This window comes from Battus philenor, unplaced genomic scaffold (assembly GCF_028537555.1).
Source record: "Battus philenor isolate CCGP_79_NKW_IND1 unplaced genomic scaffold, ilBatPhil1.0.hap1 SCAF_20, whole genome shotgun sequence".
In the NCBI taxonomy this organism is placed as follows: domain Eukaryota; kingdom Metazoa; phylum Arthropoda; class Insecta; order Lepidoptera; family Papilionidae; genus Battus; species Battus philenor.
In genome coordinates, this window is record NW_027181683.1 from 4136503 (window position 1) to 4151370 (window position 14868).

At 37.2% G+C, this 14868-nt stretch overlaps 1 protein-coding gene across 1 annotated transcript in view; it reads right to left on the reverse strand.

The window, feature by feature from the left end:
- LOC137922701 (talin-1-like) overlaps window positions 1–14868 on the reverse strand; it is a 99106-nt gene that overhangs the window by 20682 nt on the left and 63556 nt on the right. The window contains exons 28-45 of the mRNA XM_068765731.1: window positions 14550–14668; window positions 13604–13748; window positions 12885–13087; window positions 12315–12444; window positions 12074–12198; window positions 11575–11743; window positions 11213–11305; window positions 11032–11106; window positions 9929–10091; window positions 9084–9211; window positions 8533–8664; window positions 7960–8145; window positions 6663–6817; window positions 5684–5827; window positions 4780–4913; window positions 4076–4188; window positions 3444–3602; window positions 2276–2436 (exon numbers count right to left, since the gene is read on the reverse strand). Of these exons, the coding sequence (XP_068621832.1) occupies window positions 2276–2436; window positions 3444–3602; window positions 4076–4188; window positions 4780–4913; window positions 5684–5827; window positions 6663–6817; window positions 7960–8145; window positions 8533–8664; window positions 9084–9211; window positions 9929–10091; window positions 11032–11106; window positions 11213–11305; window positions 11575–11743; window positions 12074–12198; window positions 12315–12444; window positions 12885–13087; window positions 13604–13748; window positions 14550–14668 (2534 nt within the window). The remainder of the gene's footprint in view (window positions 1–2275; window positions 2437–3443; window positions 3603–4075; window positions 4189–4779; window positions 4914–5683; window positions 5828–6662; window positions 6818–7959; window positions 8146–8532; window positions 8665–9083; window positions 9212–9928; window positions 10092–11031; window positions 11107–11212; window positions 11306–11574; window positions 11744–12073; window positions 12199–12314; window positions 12445–12884; window positions 13088–13603; window positions 13749–14549; window positions 14669–14868) is intronic.

The window sequence follows — 14868 nt, forward strand, 5'->3', positions numbered from 1 at the left end:
GGTGATAATTAAAGCATCGCGTCATCCAACAAGATACGTACAATTTTTTCATCTCGGAAGAGTAAAAAGAAGCGATATTAAACGAATGAGCTCACGTCGGAAGGACTGATCAGATTCACTAATAAACATGCATGCCGTAATATCTGTTTATACGAGTGAGCTTTCTCGCATTACGTCATATGCTTTTTACGAACAATGTTTCAAACAAACAATAATATTTTTTATAGTTTCTCATAAATTAAAACGTTGTGTATTATATATTGATATATATTGTTTTATGAACATGGTCTTTATTTATTTTCTTGTTTCCCTTTTGATGTCTACAATCATCGCTATTTTTAAATAAAGAAAACATCGCAAATTTTACTTGAGCGCTAGAGGGCCGCCACGCCGCAGACTGGCACAGGTCACTTCAATTATCTGCATTCAATCATTGTTTGGCAACCCGCCAGCATATAGGCCGATACTCAAAATTATATATCGATAAGTTAAGGCAAACCGTATATATACATTTACATTGGGTAATTATCTCATTATCAAGGAAGTTCTAAATTATTTTCTAAAATTGTTAGATAGGAAAAAAATATTATAAAATATATACAGAACACAAAACACATTTAATACCTTTCTCTTATTAAATTTATGAATGTATAGTTAAAATGAAAAACATTGAAAAAGTTTATTAAATAAAACTTCTTGAAAAAAAGACATTATATTTTTACTTCAGAATAAAACCTGGAGATAAATTACACTACTACACTACTTCTACTACTACATTAAGGATATAGTGAAAGTGACCAATCGTCTGTGAACTTTTCACAAGGAGAGCGTATTTGGATCCTCTTAGCTATATATTTTAATTTGAAAGTTGCCATTACTTAAGAGAGTTCGTTTTGAACATAGTTTCTATCAAAACACTACCTTCTAGTATTCTTCTTACTACGTAGACAAGTGACCAATATAAATGATACGAAATAGATAATAAAATGAATAAATAAATGTCGATGCAAAGGATTCGCGAGCGATGCGCACATCGGCCGACAGGAGCATAAAGTTCATAAATAGCTCGCGTCCCTCACTCAGGCCTATATATATCGCGCCCAGCTGACTAACCGCCCGGTTAAGGCCACTTTAAGTATTTATACACCGCCTTTGCCGTTACTCGCTAATGCAACGGAGCAAATGTTAAACTCATTAACATTTTTTTGTATACTTAAAGTTCGCGAATCTGACGGATCAATTTAAATTAATATAACCGTCAAAAGTTTCGTTCAAAAAAATTAAGATGTTTATTTAAAAAAAAAAACTTGTTTAAAATAATTACGTCTGTCGCGTATGAATGGATATTTGCCAAAAAACAAGAAGAGAATGAGAAAGACGGATAATTTGGAAGGAGAAAATGATCACGTAATAAATGAATAATAATAATGAATACAGTGAAGGATTTTTGAATAAATTGCTTTACTACTGTATTAATGATAAAAATGATAGTAAAAAAATCCAACTGAGTTTGTTGTGAGCTCTTTTGGAATTCTCCTCACCGCGTACACAAACGGCCAATGTAAATAATATGTGGATAATACCTCATCATGACATTTCTGGAACTATAAGGCTTACATATTTGTAATTTGCTAGGAAAATCTCTTTCATCGAGCAGAGAACAGTTAAGAACACCAAATTATACTTAATTCTACCTGTAAATGGGGTTTTGCATGTCAAAAATTAAAATTAATTTTATGAAATTACACCCACAAAAGTCAGTGCGAGCCACGCAAAGCAGGCGGACGGCAGTTAGCTCACGCCAAAATAAAATAGGCTTTTACACGCACTTTTGAATCGTTAATCATTTTTAATATAATAAGAAGGTTAGTGTAGCCAGTTTGTGACTAAGCCACCATCGGCCCGCAATGCTGGTCGAACTCAACATTTTGATCTAAAAAAATTCAGCAATGTTTGTTGTATACATTGTAGCAAACATGTATATGAGTCAACAAACTAAGTTCCACACATTACGACCAAAAACTTTTTAATGTTTTAAGATTTATTTAATGATATACTGTTAAGGTTTAAAAGTAAGAAAAGAATGGTCTAATGATTTTTGGTTAAACTTTTTTATGTGTGTGTACACTTAGACGAATTAAGAATGTTAACCTAACGAAGACGAAATTTAAGCGTTACTGTTTTAATACAAATTTCTATAAAGATACTGTAACTACTATATATTGTTAAAGAGTGATATATTGTTTAACTACGCAGTTCTTAGTTTATGAGTCACCTGTGCTCGGTGAGGCGTGCTACGGCGCGTGCCAGCGAGTCGAGCAGCGGGCCCACGGCGCCTCGCTGCGAGCTCAGTTCGCGCACGTGCGCGCTCAGCTCTGCCAGCGCCGCGCGGGCCAGCGCGCACTGCGCCTCCACCTCGCCCGCCGCGCTCACCGCCTGACAACGACATCATTACTTAATATAACCGATAACAAGAGCCACCATTTGTACGCTGCCGTTTACATAAGTAACTTTAAAACATTTTCTGAATAATAGTAATTTAATACCAAACAATAGCTTTTATAATCTAGTTATATATTCTGCTGAAAGATTTAAGCTCGACATGGACAAACAGTTTATTGTGAAAGCCGAAGTATTGCAAAGAGGCCTCTTTAAACCTACCATTAGAGTTCTGGAGCACCGTACCCCGCTCCTCTTTTTGCAACGCAATGGAACCGATAACAGACATTTTCGTTGAGAGTTGAATTCTAAAGTTTTTACAAATAACAGTCGATGAATTTCTCAAAACATTTCTGACAATTGATAAATGAAGTCAGACCAACATTTTATTTTTTCTGTATTGCACAGATAAATTTTCATGCTCCCCTCATTTTTTTGTCACGCCAACTTAGAACCCAACGAGTCTCACGTGGACCACTCGCAATCCACTTGGACCATTTTCGGAACTAAGACATTTATAGATATTTCATAAAGCCCCTAATAAATTAATTATTTAAGATGTGAAACTATTCTGTAGTAACTTTAAGTAGAAGAGTGTCTTATAGGGGAGTTCTATTTAATTCTTTTTTCTAACTATATACATATATATTTAATGGAATCAGGCGTTATTTTGCGGAAGTTCATCCTAAGTAAGAAAAGGATCAATATTTAGCCTCTTCCGCACATGCCGTAGTCGTGCTCAGAGACTCTGTGTTTGGCACTGAGCGGTGTAATATAACTCCTGAAGATGCCCAGTGGAGGGGTGAAACACGTGTTGAGTGAGCGGTGGTAGTTGTGTTATTCGCATTGTTTGCCGAATGTGCATTTATCAGCGGGCGGTGCTCTTTGTTGCACGAATACGACTGCATGTGCGGAAGTGGTCACTTTAAAAGATCCTATGTAAATAATGATATGAATGAACGTTTTTTCGTGTTCATTAGTAGGTGCTATAGAATGTTTCTAACCCTGGGGTTGCCGGCGGCGAGCTTCGCAGAGTGGACGAGCAGCGCGAGCGTCTCCAGCACAGTCCTCGCGTGCTGCAGCAGCGCGGCCTGAGCACGGGACTCCGTAGTGTTAGACGCAGCCCCGGCCGCCGCGGACACCAGCGGCTCCGCGTACGATACCTACGACACAATCATATATAACATGTTTATCAAAATATTTTTAATTATCACAAACAATTCGTAAATATTGCAGTTAAATGTTCATAAGAATAGATAGATGCTTATCGTTAATCTCAACGTCCCACGATTAAAAGATGCGATAGAATTAATAATTAATGTTTTAAACTTTTCCTTTACATAAATTTGTAATATGCCTTGAGCCTTTGAGTTACCACCTTAAGTGGCAGTACAGCCTTTATTTTTGCTAGATAAAGGTGAAGTCTTATAATTCATATCTGATTAAGCGGTTTACATTAATACAACGTAAATTATGGTCGTAGAAAGATGTTGGAAACAGGCCACTTGTAATTCTAAATCTATGGGGTAGGCCTATGTCCAGAAGTGGACGTTCTACAGCTTAAATGATAATGATGATGAAACAATTGTATGATATTGTTCGTTTTTTAATTCAAACTTAATAAGATACCACTTACAAGTTGTACAACCGCATGGCCAAGATTCTCAGCTTCGCTCTTCGCAGCCACGCGGAGCGGTTCCAATCTCTCCAGCATTTCTGCAGCAGCATTTTCTATTTGCTCAGAGTACCCTGTAATGATTGATGACTTCAGACTTAGAACAAGACACGCTTATACAGTAATTTATTATATTATCGTATACATGCTCCTAGGTTATATACAGGTGTAAAAGATTTAGATATGCTCCTTGGTTATGTGTAAAAATTTTAGTAAGGTGTAGCATGTATAGCTCATTTGCTGACAATATGGATTGGTTCGATTAGTACAAAAATAATAAATAGTGTAAAAATAATTTAGTAAGAAAAAGGCTTTTTTTAATTCTGCTTCTACATATTAAACTTAATTGTTGTTTACTATCTGTCCCTACAGACTGTACGGTCAGAAGTTACTAGCCTGTCACATTCATAGACAAAATAAATCATCGTAACAAATTTCGAAGTGATTACTTTATACAGAGTGATTGGAAAAACTTTGTACCTATAACCACCCTGTATAATATGTATGAAGTTCTAAATCAGCCCTTTTATAAGTCTGTAGCGTATGAAAATGATTACTCCAAGGTAATCAAGTTGAAAGTCGTAAGTCATGTTAATTGATAGCTTGTAATTTCCACAAATTTTAATAAATTACACGAATACATCTAATATGTCTGTCATACAAACCTTGCAATGTATTAGCTTGCCGCGGCTGCAGTTCCTGTCCGACAGCTTGAATGGCAACCTGGTCCAGCTCGCGTAACTGCTTGTTCAGAGTTTCCAGTGCTGCAGCGCATTCACGTTGTCCTGGTGCTTTCTCGCTGTATTACCAGAAAGGTATAAATATTACTATATATGACAAGACTTTTTTGTCAGAATGAGGAAACTCAGAATTTGTATTTTATGTATATGGCATTGAAGCGTGGTCTGTTATTTTAGTCCTCACTTTTAAGCTCACAGATGCATAACTAGCCACGGGGCTCCGGTATTTTCCAACGGGATCGAATCGGGAATGAAAAGATCTAAACAAGAACTTAAATAACCGAAAAAGTTAGAACGTAACATAGCCCAGCTGATTCAGCGATCAGCTCGCGGAACAGATGCCCGCTAGGGCCTTAAGGTTCTGAAGTGGATACGGATCGGCAAGCCGAGCGTAGAACGTCCACCCACAAAATGAACAAACAACTTAGATCGTGGGAGAACGCAGGATGTAGGCAGCTTTTAACCGATCCTATTGGAAATTTATGGGAAGGTCCACGTCCAAAAATGGACACCTTACATCTGAAACGATGACTTTTAGCAGGTTCTTCCTATAGAGATAGAGTATGTCAGACGGTACCACGCGGACTCTGTGTATATGTGGATGTTAAATTTCGCTCGACGTTTTTTTAAACAACTTATTATAGTAGGTTTTGTTACAGTATTTTCCTTCAATTTTTGTAACCGGTAGAAATGTTATAAAAGACATAAAAGACGAACTTATTCAGATATAATCCCCTGAACGAAAATAGTAAATTTTAGGTTAGTTTTTAATCATCGATAAACTAATTTTAAAATTAATGTGAATTATTGATAACAGATGGATGATTACCGTATGTTCGTGACGAGTGCCTTTATGCTGTCCGACACGGTCTTGCTGTGTGCAGCGAGCGCTTGCCATTGTGTCCTCTCCTGGGGCGAGAGGGCCAACGCCCGCGCCGCTTCCAGCATTGAGCACGAACCCGAGATTATGTTCCTAGAGTATTAAAAAATGTTAATCCGTTAGACTAAGTACAAGTAAAAATATATTAAATTGTGCGATTATTATTATTTTGTTACTACAGCATGTCTTGAACTAAACATTGCTTATAAGCCATATATAATAATATATCTATATTATTTATGAATAGTATATATGAAAGATACATATACTAGCTGTCCCCTGTCTACTTCGCAAACTTAATGAACACCTAAAATTTGTCTTTAGCTGACGTCTAACTCGGCGAAAGCAATTTCCCTATCAATTAGTTAAGTTGAACAATAGTTAACACAATTACAACTTATTCAAAAACCAGTTTTAGTTATTCTTTGACGTCTTATTTAAAGAGCTTACTTATTATCTGGCATCTTCAAATTTACCAGATTTAGTGTCGTATTGATAAATTTCAAGCACCAAAATAATTTTAATTTCCTTTGTAATTGACTAAAATTTATATTCAATGTGTTTTTGTAAATGTCTAGTAGTAATAAGGTTAGCTTTGATATATGTAACTATTTTATTGTAGATTAAATATGATAGATATAAATATGTCATGAGTAATCTGTAAATTATTACTTAAGTTTAAAACTAAATAAAAACATTAAATAATTATTGCATTAGAGAAACAGTAGGTCGAAGAATACATCAAGACTTGTTTTTACAATTATCTAGTTACTGTTCAGACTGTCCTTACAAGTTGTTATAGTGATGGAATGTCATAAAGAAAATTTAAATTATAATTATTCGCCATGAATAAAATATCTTGCACAGTTTGTACATTATATACTATTAATAGGTATTTTTTTTACAATTGAAACGATCAATTTTTTACCTGCCACAGGCAAGAATAGCCTCCTGGCTGGACCGAGCTTGTGGGGAGATACGCGCCGGTACCGCAGCAAACTCGGGACTGTCGGCGAACTGACACAAGCTGCGCACGGCATCCAACAGTGGGCCAGTCGCCGACGCGCAGCGCGCACGGTTCGCCTGGACAAAAGACAATAAGAAATATAATTCAATGATATATGGTCGATATTGTTTGCGTCTTGTATCGCATATGTAGTAAATCCGTGGTTATGAACTTGGATTCTCGATCTCAGTTTGCGTGTTCAATTTCGAAGGAATTATACAATTAAATATCATAGTGATCACTCTTGAAGTTAAACGATTGATGATGGCGTCTTTAGCTCTTCCGGCTTTTACAGCTCTGTCGAAAAAACTAAATTTGAATAGAAATCCGAAAGATATGGGCCATCCAGACATATAAAACAAAAAAAATCGACACTTATCTCTGTAGCTCAGCAATAATTACTTTGTTGGAAGTTGGACAGTGTTTGCTGATAATTTTGGTAGGCTAATGAGATGTCTTAATATATAAACCGCAATGAGTGCTGACGTTTTGCTGCGCACATGACATTGTATTAAAATTGTAGGTCGATATACGTATTATTAAAAGTAAGGGGTATTATTTACAATCAGGCTAGGTAATCTATCAAAACGGTAATATAATTGAGGAAAAGGCTTAAATTCAGATTCCCGAGGTAGCCTCTAGGTTAATGATGTCTTTAGCGCGCGTCTACCTTGATTTCGATTAATACGTGAACGCCAAGGACAACAGTGAAAATACGACGCACTACTGATAGATGTTCGTCTCTTGTTCAAGGTATTACGATATTGAATAAGAAATAAGGAGATCTGTAGATGTACGAAAGTACTGATATAACATAGCGAACTGTTAAGCTGAAATGGTAGTGAGCAGGATACATAGTATTAAGAACAGATGTCCGCTGTGGCCTCAAGGTTGTGGACATATGACCTTATTAGGGTTGTTGCTTTTAACCGGTCCAACTATTGGAAATCTACGGGGAAGCCTATATTCAGCAGTAGACGCTTACAGCTGGGATGATGATGACCGCAGTCATCTTCTCGCTAGACTGACGAAAGTTTAAAACCGTGCAACAATACCGTACCGGAAAAAACACTGTAACAGAAACGGACTTGCTTGGCTTCAACCCTCAGTCGTGAGGTAGAGAGTAAGAAGAAAATGATGATGTTCAAAGTTCCTATGCAACCTTTATATTTCATAAAAAAAATGTACTAGGATGACATGAATATGGAGGGGTACTAACTTCGCTATAGTCGGCGTCGAGCGCCTTGATCTCCTTGACGAGGGCGGCGGTTGAGTTGGCCACGTCCTTGGCGGCCTGCACGAAGTGACGCTTGCTCTGCGGCTCGGCCGACCGGCCCGACGCCACGCGGCACGCGTTGCACAGTGCACTCGTGTGTTTCGCGATCACAGTCGCCGCCGACAGCACCTGAACAAAACACGTTATTATACAACTGTACTTCGTTTTATGATTTTACTTTAATCATCATTTCAATTGTAGGATATCCCCTGCTGGGTAAAAATGTACCACAATATGATAGAACTCTTATGTACTACCAGGCCAAATTTATTACATAGACGGGTCGCGACCGCCGGCACAGAAGTGACAAATGGTAAATGTTTTTAGAACGTTCACATCTGGAGATTTGCCTCTGCTATAGATTTTCAATAGGAGTGGTGGGATGCAGCCTGCATCCAGCGTTTTCCGAAGAGCCTAACTAGGTTATATTGTTATAATTTAATTTGTACATTACGGGGCAATTAGGTTATTTAAATTCATTTAAATATTTTTGAAGTTTAATAACTTTGATTTTACCTGTTGTTGATTGCTGTCCTTATCGCATAAAGTTTTACAGGCTTGATCGATGGCCAATGCCGCTCGTGCGAATTGGGCCTGGTCTACCAGCCCTGGTCTTCCGGCTACACTTGTCTCGTCAGACACCGCTACCTGTTAAGTAACAAAAGTACCGTCTTAATGCAGAAAAACGTGACAGTTGATTAATTTCGTTTATAAATAGCATTTGTTTTGTCCGGCTCTTCGCATTAGATAAGCATTCCACGCTGGTAGCTTTTTAACAGACTGACTCTTTTCATTTCTTGCGAAAATCTTTCGAGTGTTCATGATACCCTTCGAGGGAGGAGGCGGGGTGGAGGACGTTATGCGGTATTCCAACCCACTAAAACCAGTTCGGTTGCAGCCTTTTGCGCTTTGTGACCCATCAGGTATCTCCAAGTTAAGTAATCACGGATTGACTGCACTGACCTTTTTATATTGTTAAACACAATTGACCATTGAATAGCGAGTGTAAATGTCTACTTAAATAAAGATATTTTGAGTTTGAATTAAGAAATGGTTAAATTAATTACCAAGTAGGCTGCTTGCGCAGTACACTCGACGAGACCCTGTACTGAGGCTGCTACCGCACCAACTGAACGTGAGAATTGTTCTGTCTCCCCGCGCTTTACCGCGCCCGCCATGCCCGACATTCCTTCGCCTGGAGAATGAAAATTATATTATACTCTTTTACCTTACAAATAGTAATCAAAATTAGTCTTATAAACTGTTGAGAATAAAACAGTGTCTATGAACGCTTATTCTCATAAAAATTCTTAATTAATAAAAGTAAAGCGTACACATAAATAATTAAGTTGCTTTCATTATATTCTGGAAGTATAATTTAATAGTTTATGATATAGAATATAAAATCAATGTCATGATATATTATTTATAGAAAAAATTAACAAAAGGAATTAGTATCCGTCTCTACCTGCGCAGTTCCACATTCAGTAAGCCGTCACACAAATCGGACAAAGCCTTAGTTAGGGTCATCGGTAGACGTTGGATGTAGGTCGCTTTCAATCCGCCTCAATGGAAATTTATAGAGAATTATGTTCCAAGTCAAAGTTTTCAAATTTAATTTAGAACACTTAGACCCCTGCAGTATTCGATACGTTATACTGAATATGGAATATACAAGTATCTTAGTAGCTCTCGTGACAGAGCTTTTTAAAATATTATATGCCAACATTGACAGAAGTCAAGCCAATATTTTAGTTCTTTACGATCGGAAACCAATGAACTTGCGTAGATTCCCGTGTGCGAACAGCCATTTTACTGTCACGTCAACACAGACCCTCGTCAAGTCTACTATAAACCTCTCTGGGTCCACCAGAACCTGGAACCTGTGATCCAAGTGATAGAAGATACTCACTGAGGCCTTTACTCTGGTCGACAACGCAGTCGAGGCAGGCGAAGTAGCCGAGTTCGTTGAGCGGCTGCGTGGGCGCGGCTAGCAATGGCCGCGTGCTGTCGATGCTTCGGATAGCCGCAGCGCACTCCTTCTGCCCAGGGGCCGCCTCCGTGCACACGTCCACCTGCAAATGACACGCACATAAACATTTTTAATTTTATTTTATTTATAAATAGGCACGTCAACAAAAAAAAACATAATATAAGTTCACAATAATTCCATATAACAAATTAGAAATTCAAGTTATCTTTATCCATGTAATTATCCATGCATTTACATATTTAAATCGTCGATCATTTTAACTTTTTAAGGAGTAAGCTACCACCGGCTCGGAATACAGATCTGTTGAGGTGAAATTTAACACTGCTTAATGTGTACATTATAATGTCAACCATATAAATGACTTAATAGGCCAAGCTCCACACATAAATTAAGTATGTAAAAGCTTACACAGCCCTGATCAATAATTATGTTATTATTACAATCATAATTTTACAATATCAACTTTTCATCATTTTTATCAAGCCAAAAATGCATTTATTAAAAATATACGTTTTATTTAATGAAAAGCTGCCTCGATGAAGATGGGAATCCACGTTGCCGATGATTATTACACGGATTACCTTATAATAAACCTCACCATCTAAATGATGGGGTTTACTACGAGGCGACCAGCATTCGTAGTCTTCTGTCGTAAGATTTGATTCTTCTGATACCTGGTGTGTCTCGATGAAGATGGGAATCCACGTTGCCGATGATTATAACACGGATCACCTTATAATAAACCTCATCATCTAGATGATGGGGTTTACTACGAGGCGACCAGCATTCGTAGTCTTCTGTCGTAAGATTTGATTCTTCTGAAACACCAGCTTGTCCGCTCCTTCAATCCTCTTGCGGGTGGGATGATTTCGTAAAATCGGTACTTAACTGACTTGTACTTGGCGAAAGGAATATTTCTTCCAAAATTCAAGTCTCCAAGTCTTATGGTTCCAGAGATATCGTGATGAGTAAATAGGATAAAATCTAATTTTATGTATGTAGATAAATAGAATACAACTTACGAGACGGTTAATGCTCTCAGTTACCGCTCTGGCTGCCGCTGCCAACTGGTTCTTAGCGTTAGGTCGTGTCAAATCCTATTAAAAGACATTTAATTTAGGTATAATAACTATCAAAGCACATTAAACGTCCAATAAACGAGTAAATCAATTGCTGAAACAATTATTTCTGTTTTTAACTTACTTGGCTCACTGATTTAGCGGTGCCGAGTAGCTTAGATGAGTTCACGGTCACCGTCTTCATGGAGCTAACCATCGTTGCTTGAGCTTCGTGATCCTTGATAAAATTAAAAAAATATTACATATTAGATTTCACTTTTTGTGTTTATTACACATATTATTTAAACTCTATTTAACGCTTATTAGAGCCGCGCTTTTATGTGCAATTTAATAATAATGTCAGATATTTTTCCCATAACAATGACATTAAAGTATATACTTTAACTTAGCATCTTCAATTATGATAGTAATTAGTTTTGGATATGCTATAGAGCAGTTTCTATTTGTGGTGTTAGGTATGCTTGTATTAATAAAAAAAATGCTTACTTCTGTCTGGCCAGCCATCTCCATGGACACACCGAGCAGACGGTTGAAGGCCTGTCCGAAGTGACGGCCGCTGTCTGCCAAAGCCTCCGGCTGTTCAACAGCCTGCACGACGTCAGAAGACGCGGTGCTCAGACCGACTGCCGCCGCGTTTAACTCCGTTTGCAACTCACTAAAGTTACACAGTAAAAATATTATTTATACAAGTTTATTAGAAATAATTGAAAATAATTTAAAGGGGGTGTATGGGTTATTTGCTGTTGATTAATGTATGGTACATCTAATTAACTTTCTAAAATAATAAATGAATGTATTTTAGAGTGACCACACAGGGGGATTGAAAATAGGCGTAAAAGTTTTAAAGCTTTTTACTAAAAAATGTGTTTAATTTTTCGGCGAACATTAACACACAAACTTTTTTATTCTACCCACAATTATTACCTAATTTTATTGAGTTTAGAGAAAGGTATATGTATCGCAGTTATAAAAATTTATGGCTTACCCGTAGCTCTTATCGGAAGGCGGGAACTCTCCCATGTTCAAAATATTGAGCGTTTCATTGATGTTCTCCATGGCCATATCGAGCTCCGCGTGAGATGGTACCGCTTCCATCGTCTGTTCTAAATTCTGTAATAATTTTTAATATGTAGTTTATTGTGAAATTTGCATAATATCACTGTTTTTTTATATTCTAACGAAAGATAATTATTTGTTGTGTCTTCTGTGGGTAGCTGCTTCCTTACCTGAGAAATGTCCTTAGCTATAGCAACAATAGAAGCAGGGTCGACGTCCTCCGAAGTGTTCATGTATTGCTTCACCCTCTCCACAAGAGTCAAAGATGAGTGCAACACTTGACGACCGGATGAGATCACACTGTTAAAATAAAAACTTTAATTAAGATACACATAATTGTCTCGAAATATAGCAATTTTTAAAGGCAGTTTTAGAGTATTGATAAATAACTGTATTAGTACATACATAATAGTAAATGTTTTCATTACATCTTACTTAACTCTTCCTTATAAATTATGCTTAATAAATTATGTACGATAAAAATCTTAGTTAACACACCAGGGGTGTCCAAGCGCCAAAATAGTTTCAATCATTTTATAACATTTAAAAATTAATTAATGTAATTTATTACATAGAGATTAATTTACATAAGGTGATTGGAAGAGTTGGTTAAAAAACCTAAACCTTTGAAACTTCTGGCTGATAAATTAGCTATACATATTACACCTATAACCAATGAATGTTAATGGCATGTTACAAAAATAATTATAGTGTAAAAATTGTTTGTATAGTGTATGTACCGCAGTTGCTTGTGCGGCGCACGGTGCGCGGCGGCGGCGGCTGCGCGCAGCGGCGGCGTGTAGTCGCGCAGTGCGGCAGCCAGCTCGGCGGCGGCGCGCCCGCAGCCGCCCGCCTCGCGCACTCGCGCCGCGCCCGCCAGCGCCGCCGTCGCAGCGCCCGCAGCGCGCGACGCGCCTTGCAACCGCGATGACGCCCATTCACTCTGAAAGATTATGTTGCTAGCTGACCCAGAACATTGTCAATCATCATCATGTCATCCAATAGACGCATATTACAAAGCATAGATCGCCCCCAATGTTCACCACGGATTGCCCGCACTCAGTTAACTATGTAACCGGCCAGTAAATAATAATAACAGTTTACACGTCTATACAGGTGTCTCATCCGATATTTTTTAAGTGTCAAATTCTGATTTATCCATTTCCAGCCCAGACAAGTCCAAAAAAATTGAAATTATAATTATTGGTTTAAATGTTCTTGTGTTATAAATTTTGTAACTAGCGCAACTATATTTTATACACACATAGATTACAATTTTACGTGAAGAGTTGGTTATTAGTTACAGACTGGTAACTTTACGATACCATTTGTCCAGCAAAGTAGTTCTAACTTCGAGTCTGTGATACTAAACAATTAATCTCAGCTATTCTCTTTGCAACTAGCCAATTTTCGTTTAGAGTGACAAAGAGTATTATACGCTAGCTAAGCGTATATTTACCGTTTGTCCGGGTAGCGGTTTGAGGTCGAATGCCCTGGCCGCCTCCTCCATCTCGTCGAGCTCGGCTTGCAGGCTGCGGATTATCTCCGCCGCGGCGTCCAGTTCCAATCCTTTGCAAGAGATGCGCGCGCGGTTCACTGCCGATCTACAAACAAATTTTATTATAGTACTACTGAAACCTATGCCACGCCGTGGGTACGCATGCGGCGGGACGAGGGGAGTATTGGCAGCTCTGTTCAGTCAGAACTCCCTGCGACAGCAATCATGCTGCTCTTTCCTCAGCCCCCACTTTACTGCACTTACTTAGTGTGTACGGGGGTACTATAGTTTTCAAGTTAAATATGAAATGTAATGAAGCAATTTATTTTAATACTGTTAACATAAAATTAATATCTTAACAATATTTAATAGTAATCACATTGGGGGCAATTAATACATTTATTTATTTAAATATTCATATTGGATTATTTAGAGTTATCCTATTGAAATATGAATCACATTGAGACACTTATGTTCTTGTATAATAACATTCATCAACTTAAAATATGAGGCTAGTTCTGAATATGAAAAGAGCATACAATAAACACAGTCGGATAATAGGTGAGCAAACATAATAAATACCTGTGTGTTAAAAATGATTTACATTCTATATAATCTAAATAATTTACCTTGCTTGTCCTCTTACAATTATTACCTTTAATTATTTTAATGTAACTTAATTTTAAATTATTTTGTTTTTATTTAATGTCAACTCTGATCGCACAAATATACACCCGGGTCTTGTGTTATGTATATTTAAAGATTATAACTCTTTTTCAAGATTTTGAATAAGCGAAAAAAAAAGTATGGCCAATGTCAATAGAAAAATACAAAAGTATGGTTTGTTTCTTAAACTATAATGATAATTATGGTAATGTAGGAAAATTTCATAATAGAGATGGTTTACCTAAGATCAGCGCAGCTAGTAGTGAATTGATGTGTGGTGTCGGCCAGTTGCTTCGCTGTTGGCGCGTCGGTAACAGTCGGCAGGACGCTACGAGACGCTTGAATTACATGTCCGCTTGGCTAGAGAAATATAAACTTTGCTTTTAAGTTTCTATTGAAAAAAATTATTATCGTTAAAAATCTATTTCAAAATTATGTTAAAGGAACATATTATCAAATTTGTATAAAATTGAATTAAAACTCATAAACTACATTTTAATACAAAATTTAAGGACCATAATTTCTAGACTAAATGAAAAAAATAAATATTGTTCAATTAA